Source organism: Heptranchias perlo, chromosome 4 (genome assembly GCF_035084215.1).
Source record: "Heptranchias perlo isolate sHepPer1 chromosome 4, sHepPer1.hap1, whole genome shotgun sequence".
NCBI classification, from domain to species: domain Eukaryota; kingdom Metazoa; phylum Chordata; class Chondrichthyes; order Hexanchiformes; family Hexanchidae; genus Heptranchias; species Heptranchias perlo.
This window is the reverse complement of record NC_090328.1, coordinates 85,779,807-85,795,928: the sequence shown is the minus strand read 5'-3', so window position 1 is coordinate 85,795,928 and position 16,122 is coordinate 85,779,807. Positions and strand designations below refer to the sequence as shown.

The following is a 16,122-nucleotide window of genomic DNA, read 5'->3' as shown; positions in this document are numbered from 1 at the left end:
GACCACAGACCAAAAGCTGGAAAGTGGAATTAGGCTGGATAGTTTTTTTGGCTGGCACAGAAATGATGGGCTGAATGGCCTCCTTCTGTGCCGTAAATTTCAATGATTCTATATGGTAGAGTGGATGCTGCTGTTTCTAGCACCATACATGGCAAACGTTAGTGGATTTGTGCTGGGAGGAGAGAAAAGGAAGGAAAACTGGAGTGCAGAGGTATAGGAGCAGTTAAATTGAATAGTGTAGTGGCTATGTTACTGGACTAGTAATCGAGAGAATGCAAGTTCATATCCCACCTTGACAGTTTGAGAATTTGAATTCAAATTCAAATTGAATTTAAAAATCTGGAAATAAAAAGCTGGTATCAGTAAAAGTGACCATGAAGCTGTTGGATTATCGTAAAAATTCAACTGGTTCACTAAAGTCCTTTTTAGGGAAGGAAACCGACCTTACCCAGCCTGGCCTATGTGACTCCAGTCCCACACCAACGGCCCTTTGAAGTGGCCTAGAATGCCACTCAGTTCTATCAGTGGTTCAAGAAGAAGGCCCACCACCACCTTAGGGCAACTAGGGATGGGCAGCGATGCCCACATCCCAAGAACAAATTTTTAAAAATTGCCTGGGCAGTACTGGAACATAAGGTACAGACAGCATTGATCCAATTGTTCTTTCTTCCTCATAGCAGGGGAGACTGAGCAATCTCATATCAGCAGGGGAGTCTGAGCAATCTCATATCAGCAGGGGAGTCTGAGCAATCAGATTGCTCATTGTGTCAGTCATCCAAACACATCTGATGGATGGGAACACTGCAATTGTGCCTCTTTTTTAAAAAAAAAAAAATCATAAGTTCTTTATATGTTACATTAAAACATACTGATCTCAACGATGTTCATGAAATAGACCTTTTTACCCAAGCGCTTCTAGTTTTTTCAGATGCTTTGATTCAGGATCTCCCAATCAGTTTTAAATGACCCGGATAAATGGACCACGAGATTCCCAAGAACAAAAGAAACCTCTCCTTCCAAAGCTGTTAATTTTATGAGGACCACACAAATGTCATGGGGCCAGTCCTGGCCAGACCACTTGGATAACAATAGAACCATAAAGCTGTCTGAGTCGCCACATTGCTCTGAGCTGCTTTTGTCTAAATACCAGTCTCTATCTGGTTGCATCATCTGGACTGGATTGCTTTAAGAATCTGGGGAAAATTCTGTTAATGTTTTTATGACCAATTAGTATTGGGGGCAGCATTGCCTATATGGCACAACCTTGGACATCTTATGACTTTGTCTTGTGTGACCATTCCTAACCCTTTCCATGACATCATTGACAACTGAACCAATAAACCTTGAGTACCAGCTTAACTAAATTGGCATTATTTCCAAAACCACTGCTGTCACTTGGTCGATAGTAACCCCCCGCCCCTCTTCCTTCCTACACACACACACACACACACACACACACACACACACACACACACGATGGGCAGGAGAGGATCTTGTTGGGGGGGTGGGCGGTTAAAAATGAAAAATCATGAAACGTCACCCCAACTGCCGTGAATGTGCCCATTGCTGTTTTTACGGCGGCAGGTTGCGAGCCGTGCGTTGCCTTGTCTTGGAGAGGCGGAATACTTCATTATAATATTTAAATCAGGCTCCCACAGTACAGTTGGGTGCCTGATTTAAATTTAACGGTTCCCAAGGCTCAGGGAAACCCGGCAGCGAAATGGAGACAGGAGCAGTCAGCTCGAGAAGGTAAGTGCTTTTTATACCACTCCTTGTGGAGCAGGAGCGCTCCCCCTGGCCCCTCAAGCAAACCTTCTACTGATTGCAGGAAACAGAATTTAAAAATTGGCAGGACCTCCTCGTTCCTGGGTTTCTGCCCTGCAACCGCACTCCCCCTCTCCCTCCCCGTAAATATCAGGGCCTTGGTGTCTTATCAAGCCAACTGGGGTATACTTCCACAATTTGCTCACAATGGTTGACACATTCCTACACTCCCACAATGACTCAACCAGACTACTTTGATGGAGATGTAAAATTTATATTTCTGGTGGTGAATGATACAAAGGCTGCAAAAAGACCGAGGGAACACTCTGTCGTTGAATGGAGCCCTGTATCTGCAAAATAGCACAGGCAGTCGCAACCTGCGACTTAGTTAAAAGGGAAAATTAATTTAACATCCCTACAGTGCAGAGCTGTCCAGTCCTAGGCCTGCTATACAACTATCCACATTTTGATTTATATCTATTATAAATGATTTAATATCACATTGGTGGTTAGAGGCTGGTGTGTAGTGCTCCTTTGGTTATGTTTGAGTACTATTTGTGGAGTCCTGCTCTTCTCTCCTCTCCCACTACTCCCCAACTTCACAGTGGTTCAAGAAAGCTATTCAAGAAAGGAGGGAGAGAGAAAACAAGGAACTATACAGGTCAGTTATCCTGTCATCAGTCATCGGGAAAATGCTGGAATCCACTATTAAGGAAGTGGTAACAGCCCACTTGGAAAATTGTAATATGATTAGGCAGAGTCAACATGGTTTTATGAAAGTGAAATCATGTTTGATAAATTTATTCGTTTTTTGAGGATTGAAACATATACGATTCTGAGGGGGCTTGACAGGGTCGATGAGAGGTTGTTTCCCCTGGCTGGGGACTTTAGAACCTGGGGGTATAGTCTCAGGATAAGGAGTCGGCCATTTAAGACCGAGTTGAGGAGGAATTTCTTCACTCAGGGTTGTGACTCTTCGGAATTCTCAAGCCTAGAGGGCTGTGGATGCTGAGTCATTGAGTATATTCAAGGCTGAGATAAATTTTTGAATTCTAGGGGAATCGAGGGATATGAGGGTCGGGCGGGAAAGTGAAATTGAGATTGAAGATTATCCCTGATATTGAGTGGCAGAGCAGGCTCAAGGGGCTGTATGGCCCACTCCTGCTCTTATTTCTTTTGTTCTTATGATGCAAGAAGGAAATGAAAGTGTGGCAAACACTTGCATTGCTGTGAAAATAGAGCTAATACTGGTACGTCACTGTAGTTTAAATGTAGCCGTAATATGTTTATCTGCTGTTTTCTTTCCTCATTTTCTCCTTTTTTGTCTTTTTTAAAAATACTGCAGTCACTTTTTTGTCTTACTGATTAATGAAAGAAAGCAAAAGAATGTTATGGCGGTGAAGCTAGCCTAGCATCCATAGCACTAATGAAAGCCTTCTATTAAAACTATAGGCAAAGTACCCACATTAATGATAACTAGTAAAAAAAAAATAATAATTGCAACATTATCTACAATGCTACTTGCCACATAAGACTCTAAGTGCCAACAATGGATTATAATTCATTAACTAAAAAACAGTTGTAATACTCACATACTCAGATGTGGAAGGGAATGCCTAGCTATAAATGTCTAACATTTTTATTTTTACTTTTGTAGACTTTTTTTAACTGCATAAATTAAAACTGAGTGCAAACATGAAACAACCAATGTTATTTAGTACAGTTACACAGGAATATTTTGTTGAGGTGAGAACCCTAAACTACGAAAAAAAACCTCATCTCTCTTGGCAAAAGAAATAGATAATTCTGCAAAACAAGTAAAACAAACATTGGACATGTACTCAGCTTAAGTAACAAGTTTCAAAGGAATCTGCTTAAGAGACTGAGTGAAATCATAAATTATAGCACACAGGGAGGCCATTCAGCTAATCGCATGTATCAGTGCTAGCTGTTCAACTGCATCTCATCTCATTTCATGGTCCTGTTCCCCCATATTTTATATTCTTTTTCAAATACTTCTATTCATTTTTATATTTGATGTAGCCTCATCTTCAATAGCCACTCATGTTGTAATAAGCCTCTGGAAAAAAAATTCTTCATTCTTCTAATAATGATTCTCCTTGTGATCATAGAATAATAGAAATTTACGGCACAGATGGAGGCCATTCGGCACATTGTGTCTGTGCCGGCCAAAAAAGAGCTATCCGGCTTAATTCCACTTTCCAGCTGTTGATCCTTAGCCTTGTAGGTGACGGTATTCCAAGTGCACATCCAAGCCCCTTTTAAATGCAATGAGGGTTTCTGCCTCTACCACCCTTTCAGGCAGTGAGTTCCAGACCCACCACCCTCTGGGTGAAAACATTTTTCCTCAACTCTCCTCTAATTCTTCTACCAACTTTAAATCTACACCCCCTGTTATTGACCCCTCTGCTAAGGGAAATAGGTCCTTCCTATCCACTCTATCTAGGCCCCTCATAATTTTATACACCTCAATTAAATCACTCCTCAGCCTTCTCTGTTCCAAAGTAAACAACCTCAACCAATCCAATCCTTTCCTCATAGCTAAAATTCTCCAATCCTGGCAATATCCTTGTAAATCGCCTCTGTACCCTCTCTGGTGCAATCACATCTTTCCTGTAATGTGACCAGAACTGTACACAGTGCCCTAGCCATGGCCTAAGTCGTATTTTATACATTCAAGCATAACCTCCCTGCTCTTATATTCTATGCCTCGCTAATAAAGGAAAGCATCCCATATGCTTCTTAACCACCTTCTTATCTATCTGCCCTGCTACCTTCAGGGATCTGTGGACATGCACTCCAAGGTCCCTCTGTTCCTCTACACTTGACGCTATCCTACCATTCCCTTATGTTTGCCCTTCCCAAATGCATTACCTCACACTTCTCTGGATTGAATTCCATTTGCCACTATTCTGTCTACCTAACAGTCCATTGATATCTTCCTTCCGGTTACAGCTTTCGCCTTCACTGTCAACCACACGGCCAATTTTTGTATCATCTGCAATCTTCTTAATCATACCCTCTACATTTAAGTCTAAATCATTAATATATACCACAAAAAGCAAGGGACCTAGTACTGATCACTGCGGAATCCCACTGGAAACAGCCTTCCAGTCACAAAAACACCCGTCGACCATTACCCTATGCATCATACCACTGAGCCAATTTTGGATCCACTTGCCACTCTCTCTTGGATTCCAAGGGCTAGTCTGCCATGTGGGACCTTGTCAAAAGCCTTGTTAAAACCCACGTAGTCTACATCAAACGCGTTACCCTCATTGACCCTCCTCAAAAAATTCAGTCAAGTTAGTCAGACACGACCTTCCCTTAACAAATCCATGCGGACTGTCCTTGATTAATCCGTGCTTTTCTAAATGACTATTAATACTGTCCCTCAGAATTGTTTCTAATAATTTACCCACCACCGAGGTTGGATTGACTGGCTTGTATTTACTCGGTCTATCTCTTTCTCCCTTTTTATACAACGGTACCAACATTAGCAGTCCTCCGGCATCACGCTTGTAGCCAGAGGGGATTGGAAAATGATGGTCAGAGCATCTGCTATTTCCTCCCTTGCTTCTCATCAGCCTAGGATACATTTCATCTGGGCCTGGCGATTTATCTACTTTCAAGATGCTAATCCCCTTAATACTTCCTCTCTCACTGTTTATCCCATCTAATATTTCGCACTCCTCCTCCTTAATTACAAAGTCTGCATCATCCTCCTTTTATGAAGGCTGACGCAAAGTATTCATTAAGAACCATACCCACATTTACCGCCTCCACACATAGGTTACCTTTTTGGTCTCTAATAGGCCCTACTCTTTCCTTAGTTATCCTCTTGCTCTTTATGCATTTATAAAACATCTTTGGGTTTTCCTTGATTTTACTTGCCAATATTTTTTCATGCCCTCTTGTCGCTTTCCTAATTTCCTTTTTAATTTCACCCCTGCACTTTCTATACTCCTAGGCTTTCTGCAGTATTGAGCTTCCTTTTTTTGCCTTATTCTACTCTGTATTCTCCTTAACGTCCAGGGGGCTCTTGATTTGGGAGTCCTACCCTTTTTCTTTGTGGGAAGATATTTGCTCTGAACCCTCACTATTTCCTCCTTGAATGCCTTCCAGAGCTCTGACACCGATTTACTTTCAAGTAGCTGTTTCCAGTCCACTTTTGCTAAATCACTTCTCAGCTTAGTAAAATTGGCCTTTCCCCAATTGAGAACTTTTACTCCTGGTCTATCTTTGTCCTTTTCCATAACCAAGCTAAATCTAACTGAATTATGATCACTACCACCAAAATGCTCTCCCACTGATACTCCTTTCACCTGCCCAGCTTCATTCCTCAAAACTAAATTTAGAACTGCCCCCTCTCTTGTTGGGCTTGCTATGTACTGGCTAAAAAAGTTCTCCTGAATGCAATTGAAGAATTCTGCACCCTCTATACCTTTTCCACTGATTCTATCCCAGTTAATATTAAGGTAGTTGAAATCCCCTACTGTTACTGCCCTATTGTTTTTGCGCTTCTCTGAAATTTGCCTACATATTTGCTCTTCTATCTCCCTCTGACTGGGGGTCTATAGCACACTTCCAGCTGTGTGACTGCCCCTTTTTTGTTCTTTAGCTCAACCCATATGGCCACCCCCCCACCCCTCCTTCTTTATCCCCCTCTGTATCTCGTCTGAACACACTGTAACCAGGAACTTTGAGCTACCATTCCTGGTCCTCTTTAAGCCATGTTTCAGTAATAGCTATGATATCATAGTTCCACGTATCTATCTGTGCCCTCAGCTCATCTGCCTTATTCATTAAACTCCTTGCATTGAAGTATATACCATTAAGTACTGTTGAACTCTTGTGTTGTCTATTTGACCATTATTTCCTCTGCCTTCCAAACTCGCTTACTAATTTTCTACCTTCTGTTTCCCTCTCTCTCTCTCTCTCTCTCTCTCTCTCTCTCTCTCCTGAACCTACACTCAGGTTCCCATCCCCCTGCCAATTCGCCAGTGAGTGAAAACAAATCCCACTGTTTACTGTGTCTCAAAACCTTTCATAATTTAAAAAAAGATTACATTCACTCTTTGGTTTCTGTGTTCTACTGAAAAAGACCCATTTTTGGAGCCTTTCTGACATCTTATTTTCTAACATCTGGGAGCCCGGAACTATTCATGGTACTCCAACTGGGGCCTTGACCAATGTCTCTTGTACAAATTCAACATTAATTTATTTTACTATTCAATACTTTTGTACATTTAAAAGCATTGAATAGTAAAATAGCATTTGTCTTGATGGCCTTTTTCTACCTGCGCTTCCAACTTTTAAAGATCTATTGACCTGCACCACTAGATTACATAGGAACAGGAAGAGGCCATTCAGCCCCTCAAGCCTGTTTGCCATTGTGATCCTAACTCCACCCACCCGCCTTGGGTCCATAATCCCTTAATATCCTTGGCTAGCAAAAATCTATATCTCAGATTTAAAATTATTAATTGAGCTGGCATCTACTGCCTTTTGTGGGAGAGAGTTCCACACTTCTACCACCCTTTGTGTGAAGTGTTTCCTAACTTCTCTCCTGAATGGCCTGGCTTTGATTTTATGTGCCCTTGTCCTAGACAAGATGTGGGGTCGGCCATTTAGGACCGAGATGACGAAAAATGTCTCCACTCAGAGTTGTGAATCTTTGGAATTCTGTACCCCAGAGGGCTGTGAATGCTCAGTTGTTTATTATATTCAAGGCTGAGATTGATAGATGTTTGGATGCTAAGTGAATCGAGGGATATGGTGATCGGGTGGGAAAGTGCACTTGAAGTTGAAGATCAGCCATGATCTTATTGAATGGTGGAGCAGCTCAAGGGACCGTATGGCCTACTCCCACTCTATTTCTTATTTCTGACATACACCCCCATACATCTATGGACATAGTGGAAAAAGTTTCTTTCTATCTACCCTATCAATTCCTTTTGAAAATCCTAAAAACCCCAATCAAATCACCCGTCAACCTTCTATATTCCAGGGATTACAAGCCTAGTTTAGGTAATCTCACCTCATAATCAAACCCTTGGAGCCCTGGTAACATTCTGGTGAATCTGTGCTACACTCCTTCCAAGACCAATATATCCTTTCTACATTGTGGTACCCAGAGCTGTACACAGTACTCCATATCCGGTCTAACATTGAGTCATAGAGTTATACAGCACGGATAGAGGCCCTTCGGCCCATCGTGTCCGTGCCGGCCATCAAGCCCTGTTTAATCTAATCCCATATTCCAGCATTTGGTCCGTAGCCTTGTATGCTATGGCATTTCAAGTGCTCATCCAAATGCTAAAATGCTAACCAGGGCTTTGTATAGCTGTAGCAAAACTTGTTCCCTTTATATTCTAGTCCCCTAATTATAAAGGCTAACATTCAATTAGCCTTTTTGATTATTCTTCGTACCTGATTACTACATTTTAGTGATCTGTGTACATGGACCCCTAAATCTCTTTGGATCTCCACTGTTCTGAGCTTTACACCATTTCAAAAATACTCTGATCTATCCTTTTTTGGTCCAAAATGGATGACCTCACACTTACCTGCATTGAAATCCATCTACCACAGTTTTGTCCACTCACTTAATCTATCAATGTCTCTTTGTAATTTTATGCTCTCATCTACACTACTTACTATGCCACCAATCTCTGTGTCATTGGCAAACTTGGATATATGGCTCTCTACTGTGTTATCTAAGTCATTAATAAATATAGTGAGTAGTTGAGGCCCCAGCACAGATCCTTGTTGGACACGACTAGTTACTTCCTTCCTATTTGAGTACATACCCATTATCCCTACTACTAATGTCTAACCAATCTCCTAACCAGGTCAATAATTTGCCTTCAATTCCATGAGCTTTAATTTTAGCTAACAGTCTCCTATATAGAACATTTTTGAATGCTTTCTGGAAGTCCATATAAACTACATCTATAGACATTCCCCTGTCAACTACTTTAGTTACTTCCTCAAAAAATTCACTTGGGTTCGTTACCCATTACAAATCCATGTTGACTCTCTAATCAGGTCAAATTTCACCAAGTGCTCAGTCACTTAGATTCCAATAACTTCCCCACAACAGAGGTTAGGCTAACAGGTCTATAATTTCCTGGTTTCTCTCTCCCACCTTTTCTTAAATAATGGCGTTACATTTGCAATTTTCCAATCTAAAGGGACAATTCCTGAATCGAGAGAGCTTTTGGAAGATTATGGCTAAAGCATCTCCAATTTCCTCACCTCCTTCATTTAAAGCCCTGGAAACCATCAGGTCCTGGGAATCTGCCAGTCTTTGGTGCCATTATTTTTTCTAATACTGTTTTCTTGCTTACGTTAACTTCATTGAGTTCCAGTCCTTTGGTTCATTATTAGTTTCCCTGGAATGTCAGGTACATTATCCTTTTCCTCTGCTGTGAAGACCGACACACAGTAATTATTCAATAAGTCTATCATTTCTTTATTTTCATTTGCAATATTACCTGCATCTGTTTTAAAGGGTAATCTGTTGATTACCCTTTTTCTTCTAATAAAATTGTAATAACTTTTTGTGTTGATCTTGATATCCCTCGCTAGTTTCTTTTTGTATTCCCTTTTTGCAGTTCTTACTATTTTTTTGTCGTCTTTTACTGTTCTTTATATCTCTCCCATTCCCCTGGATCTACACTATTCTTTGCACTTTTGACTGCTCCTTCCTTCAGCTTTATGTTATCCCTCGCTCTCTCTCTCGCTCCAGAATATCTGTTTAGGGTATACATCCTTTCACTGTTGTTTTCCCAAAAATATTTCTTTATTTTTCTCCATTTGAGCTGCTTCTGCCCAGTCTGCTAACCTATCTCTGTCCTCCTGCAATATCCACAGTTTGCCATGCCCCCAATTTGATATTAAACTTTGATGTCGTTCTTCTTATGCCTATTTCCACATCACTTATGTAATGAAAACTACAGGTGCCTGAGGTGACCTCATCCTGACAATCCAAAAAGAATAATTTACTTCTACCCTCTGCTTTCTGTCCTGAGCCATCCCTCTATCCAGGCAGTTACATTACCTTTAATGCCATACACCTCAATCTAGTATACTTTAACAAGGCCCTTATGTGGCACCTTAACAAATGCCTCTGGAAATCCATATATACAATATCCACTACATTTCTTTATCTGTAGACTGATTTCCTCAAAATGCAACTAAATTAGTTGAGCACCACCTGTCCTTTACAAATCTATGCTGATTGTCTATCTGGTTAGCCTATGCCTTTCTGAGTGTTCACTAATTTCATCCTGCCTTATGGACTTGAGTCATTGACCCATAACTGAGTTTAGACCAACCGATCTATAATTTCCTGGCTTATCCTCTTCCGTTTTCTTGAATGTGCATTTAGCATTTGCTGCCTTTGGCACAATTCCCATTTCTAAAGATTTTTGTAAAATTATGGTTAGTGCACCTGATATCTGCTCCCCAATCTCTTTCCATATTCTGGAATGCAGACCATCTGGGTCTAGGGATTTCTCTTCTTTTAAATTCCATATTTTTCCTGAATATTTATCTCCACAAGTGGCTCTCCCACATCCTCCTAAGTTGCTCCTGCAGTCCTACTTTCACCTTCCACTTTTTTTAATATTACAAAACTAAGGCGAAATACTTGAGCATTTCAATTATTCTCGAGTGCAAGATGGTCCCCTTTGTCTCACTGGACTCACCCCTTCTTCTTGTATCTGTACAAAGATTTTTGCACTTCCTTGTATATTTCTCTTAGTCTTTCTAATCTCAATTGCTTCCTCTCTATACTTCCACTGCCTCAATGTTAATTGTGAGCCGGAAAATCCATGGCTGTTCCTGTGTATTCCCGCCGTAACTTCGGTGGAGGTCCTCCAGCACCTGGATAGGGCAGGTCTTGGCCTTGCTCTGAAGAATCAGTATCGGCTTGTTGGGAGCAGAACTCATAACTGGGGGGTTTGTGTGTGTGGGGGGGTGGTGGTGGTGGTGGTGGTGGTGCCTGCCATTGTTATGGTAATTGAAGGATTTTCCACTTGACCCAGTGAACTTTGGAAGTAACACCATGATTCCCCACTCTGTTCCCCCCCCCCCCCCCCCCACAGGTTTTCAGGGCAAATATATTTTCCTTTTCAACCTCATTTTTGGTCTCATGTCTTTATCCACAGAACCTCGCCTTAGATACACCCACTTTACTCCTAGTTGTAACATATTATCTGTATTTTATCCATTTCATACTGATATGCCATTTTTTTTACAACCAATTAATCCTGACCAGGTTCCCTTTCATCCTTTTTAAGTGAACTAATTTCCATTCCTATACCTTTTTATCTTGGGCTTTTTTTTTCCTCTTTATTTTCAATGTGAGCCTAATTAGTTTATGGTCACTATTTCCCAAGGGTTTTCTTTTCACATTACTTACTTGTCCTGCTTCATTACCCAGGGCTAGACCTAGCACTGCATCCTTCCTTTTTTAGACATGGTTCTTAGGAAACAGTCCTAAGAAGCCCATCTTCTTTTGACCATAAACCTTTCTGTCTTAACTTAGTCTGTTGTTAAAACACATCTAGATAAAGGATTTACAATCTCAGTCTTTGTGTTTGTAGCAATCCAGAAAATGATTGTGTGGTTTTAAGATACTCAGAGATAGACGCCTATTAGCGTTGAGGTGCTACCCTATGGATATAATAAAAATATTAAGTCATTATGTGCAGCTCATCTACCAGGTCTCTTGGGGAAGTGTGTGCATGTGTTTTAAGGAGAATATAAATGTTATAAACGTCTTTCAAAGCTAGTGCTTTAGTTTTAACATTCTTTAAACAGCTGGGTTACAGTAACAAATTTGATTTCTTTCCTTCAGGCTTTGTGTAAGGACAATATATATCCTGGTCTTCACGTTTTTTCTGTTGGCTATGGCAAGAACAATGAACCATTGCGTGGATATGTTCTCACATTCTTCATTGGTCTGGGATTCATATTAATTGGTTAGTCAATATTGTGAAAACTACCAGCAGAATTGTAAAAGATAAAAATATTACAATTTTAATCTAATGGATTGCTTTAGTTTTTACTTCCTAGCAAGTAGAATCAATTGTCTGTAATAACATTGTGTCCAGAGCAATTTCTTTACATCTGAGAGAAAAGAAAACCCAGCAAACTTTTATTTCCCTTCCTTTTACAAACTACACTTTTTTAAAATATAAACTCAGCATCACATAACCACTAACTTTTAATTGAGCTCTTCTGTCATGGCAGTGTGCTGCACTGATCCTTCACCTAGATTTCTCATTTTTTTTTTAAAAGTGAGAAAATACTGATCAAATGACTCGCCGTACTTGAGGCGAGCCTCATGGGAGGGATGGAGTTGAGGGGCCTCAGAGGGAACTGCAGAATCGTTGGAGTGTACCTCGGTGGAAGGGAGGAAGTGGTTGGGTCCAGAAGTGTTGGAGGTTGGACAGACTGGGTCAATTGCCTGAAGTGGAGAATAATCGTATACCTGAAAATGTGTTGAAATTTATTTCCCAATGATCCTCAACAATATTAGGAGTTCACTACACTGAGGAAAAGAAGAAATAACTTCACTCATGTAGCCCATAACTGCATGCATATAGCCTCTTACACATCCTCAGGACATCCCAAAGTGCTTCACAACCAATGAATTGCTTTTTGATATGTAGTCACTGTTTTATAGGCAAGTTAGATGTAGAGATTTATACTTGTGCATTTTGTTTGAACGGTAATATGTAGTTTCTTATGTAGTGTGTACTAGAAAGGATAATGTGTTTGAACTGGTCTGTTAAACCTGTTTTATGAACCTTAAATATGATTCTGACCAGAAGCAGCTTCTGCCTGTGTATGTGCACACAGATTTAATGTCAGGAAGATAATATAGTACTGTTCCAAAGTGACACACAAATAGAACTGCTCATTTCTTCAAAATTAACTTTAACTGCGATTCAACTGTGCCAGTATGTTGTGATTGCGGGGTGGGGGGTTGGTGGTGGTTAGTATGTTGTGCTGTGGTTTGACTGTATATATTTCTATTAATATGCATTTTGTTGTAGTTAAGTGAGTAAGAATGGCAGCTTGTTCTTTAAATGTTTTTGGGTCTGTTACTAGTTAAGCATTTGTATTTGTCAAGTTTCTCTACTTTTTGTTTTTGTGTGTTTACTTTTCAGCTGAGCTGAATGTCATTGCGCCAATCATTTCCAATTTTTTCCTGGCTTCATATGCTTTGATTAATTTCTCAGTGTTTCATGCTTCTCTTGCTAAATCTCCAGGTAAGAATTGAGTCAACCATGAGAAATACATCTGGATGAATGCAAATATCTACATTTTGGGTGTAGTTGTTTACTTGTTTTTTGGGGTTACTTTAATTTATTTAGAGGGGTAAGGGTGCAGTTCTTTGCTCATCATGGTGAGAGTGGGTGTGCCAGGAATACAATTTGGCATTTTAAACTAACTAGTAGTATTTCCAGCCATACTGGATGATCAGAAAATACCTGCTGAGCTCTTGGCAATGGTTCTGTGGAGAATTATTCAAAATAAAAGTTGGTAAATTTTTCTCTCTCTGCCTCCCCACCTGGGGAAAAAGAGCACTATCATTTGAAGCAAGCACCCAGCTTTTTTTTAAAAAAAAAACATTTTTGATTCAGCCTCTTCAGTTTTCTCTATCTCCTGTACCCTTACCAGTTGCCAGCTGGGTTTAGCAATCGACTTGTAATTATTGAGGTTAGCAGAGAGTTAACACTATCCTGTAAAATGGTGAATGATTTGGTTTAATTATAAGTACTTATGTGATTTTGACTTGAAATTATGCCTGTGTGGTTTATGTAGCCCAATGCTTATGGCATGTAATAATTCATACAGCCTGCAGCTATTATCCTTTTTACAGATCTTAACAAACTTTACTAAATTAAGTAGAGGTTTGGTTTTCACTTTGCATCGCATAAAATCCCACAACATACCTATACTGAATGACTTATCCCTTTTGTACTTAGGCTGGCGACCTGCATTTAGATACTATAACATGTGGATTTCATTGATTGGTGCTATCTTGTGCTGTGGAGTTATGTTTGTCATCAATTGGTGGGCAGCGCTCGTGACAAACGTCATTGTCCTTGGTTTATATATCTATGTTACCTACAAGAAACCAGGTAAGGTTTTGTTAACGCAAACAGTGTGTGGACAAGGTTTTCAATTTCTTGTGCCCATTCATTTAATGACAAATTGCATTTATAGAGTGACTTTAAAGTAGAAAAACTTCCAAAGAAATATTAACTATGAAAAACTATCTCAACTGATAGCTCAACGAGTTTATCAAGTGAGCAGGAGAGTCAGTATGAAGCAGGAAGGACCCAGGTTTAATTCCTGTTCTGTAATGAGTTAGTGGATCTGAGCTGGGACAACAGGAGACGATTTGGTCTTGGGATTAGGAAGGGGAAAATTATCTTGGGCTCCTGCTTCTAATCACTATCCAGTATCTATTACTCAAAATTCATATTCATGTGGACGTGGATGAGAACATTGGCTATGATGCTACCTGTGGTTGAACAGCCTGCTTTACTACAAACTGTCTAGACTTGCACGTAAATAATGGCCAGTTGGGCGAGTACTGGAGGGTGACCGTTGCCTGTAGAACCATTCTCCAGCAAGGATGCAGTGCCTTTGGGAAAGGATGAATGAACATTTGGAGAGATTGTTTTTTTTTTAAATGTTGGCTTGCCAGTTTTTATTATTTAGACTGCTATAAGACCTTGTTTAAAAGCATAGAACAGGTCTGTCAATTTTGCTGAAATATTACCTGTGACCAGATGTTATGTCTGCTAACTGTTTAGTTATCAATGCTGTTCCGACAGTTCATTGCAGTTTACACAATAGTGCTGAAAAGAGATATCGATTGCACTGTAACTGTCTGCAGTTTTTCTAGTGCAATGTCTAGAGTTTAATTCTCCTGTAACTGCTGCACATCAATGCCATCATATGCCTCTTGTCACTTGAGCTTACACAAGGCAAAATGAATGGTTCTGCAAAACCATATATGAAGTAAACCTTTATAAATAAAATGGAAGATTTAGCACAAGACTTTGATTTGATATGCTTTCTGGGTAGTTTTTGGGTTCTTTAAATTTGGGCTAAATTTGTAAGCTTTTTGTGGCGTTCTCACTTTTAGTGTAGGTGGTACTCGTTTTCAGTATGATTGGATCTTTATTCCAGCATCCTCTTCCTGTTCTTCCCTCCACTTTTAAAAAATGTCTGACACTACAGAAGTGTGGTCATTTTATTATGCTGTTGTCTGTGGCTAGTTGTCATTCACACACAGAAAATATATATATTTTTATATTTTTTTTCCTTGGTGCCATTATTAAGATTTAATAAATTTCATAAGTAACTTTGTGTGGCTGTGGCTTCCAAAAGTCAGGTTGTAACTTCTGCTATGGTTTGAGTCTTCCAAATGTTTCCAGTTCCTTTTGTCTGATTTCTGGTTCACAGCCTGTGAAACTAATCAATGATTTACAGGATTGTCAGATGACTGCTCTTGGTAACCAGGTAACTTGATATAGTCTGTAATTGAAGATGGGATAACTGGTCACTGAACATAAGTATTTAAAAAAAATCCCAGATTTCTGTTAAGAACACTGGTTGAACTATAATAAAAAATCAAATCCCTTGGAGTGGCTTTCTAATCCATCGAGATTCTAGTTAACTACTAATTCATTCATTCCAGCATTTTCAACATACTGCAATACTAATTCCAGATAATCATTGGGGAAAATCATACTAGACACAACTTTAAAATCATTTGAGCATTGTTATGGTGCTGGAATGCTGCTCATTTGACTTTCTATTTTCAATTATTGTATAAAGCTGTATTTAATCAGTTGTCACCCTACCCATTGGGTTTAAAACATTGCACCAAATCATCAAAGATTCCTCAGTATCACAGATGAGCGCAGTGGATATCTGCTGTGTATCATCATAATGTGATACAAAGTCTGTCAGAACTACTTAACATTCTTGTTAAGGACCCACAGGGAAGGCCGTACAAATTGTGAAAAGATCCTACAGGAGTGCATCCCTTGAGATCGGGTCCAGATTATCAATTGAGTTGGTGCCATGGCTATTGAACTTGGTTAAGACCATCCATTGACCTCTTCACATCCTCTGCTGATCTGTGATACTGAAGATTTTTGATGAGTGTGTGTGTGTGTGTGTGTCTGTCTGTCTCTGTGTGTCTGTCTGTCTCTGTGTGTCTGTCTGTCTCTGTGTGTCTGTCTGTCTCTGTGTGTCTGTCTGTCTCTGTGTGTCTGTCTGTCTCTGTGTGTCTGT

The 16,122-nt window shown here is 40.0% G+C and overlaps 1 protein-coding gene across 2 annotated transcripts in view; it reads left to right on the top strand.

Moving 5' to 3' along the window:
* The window catches only part of slc12a2 (solute carrier family 12 member 2), a 211,557-nt gene that overhangs the window by 151,947 nt on the left and 43,488 nt on the right, over positions 1-16,122 (top strand). For both annotated transcript variants that reach the window (XM_067983261.1, XM_067983260.1), the window contains exons 12-14: positions 11,654-11,777; positions 12,972-13,073; positions 13,794-13,949. In XM_067983261.1, coding sequence (XP_067839362.1) covers positions 11,654-11,777; positions 12,972-13,073; positions 13,794-13,949 — 382 coding nt within the window. The remainder of the gene's footprint in view (positions 1-11,653; positions 11,778-12,971; positions 13,074-13,793; positions 13,950-16,122) is intronic.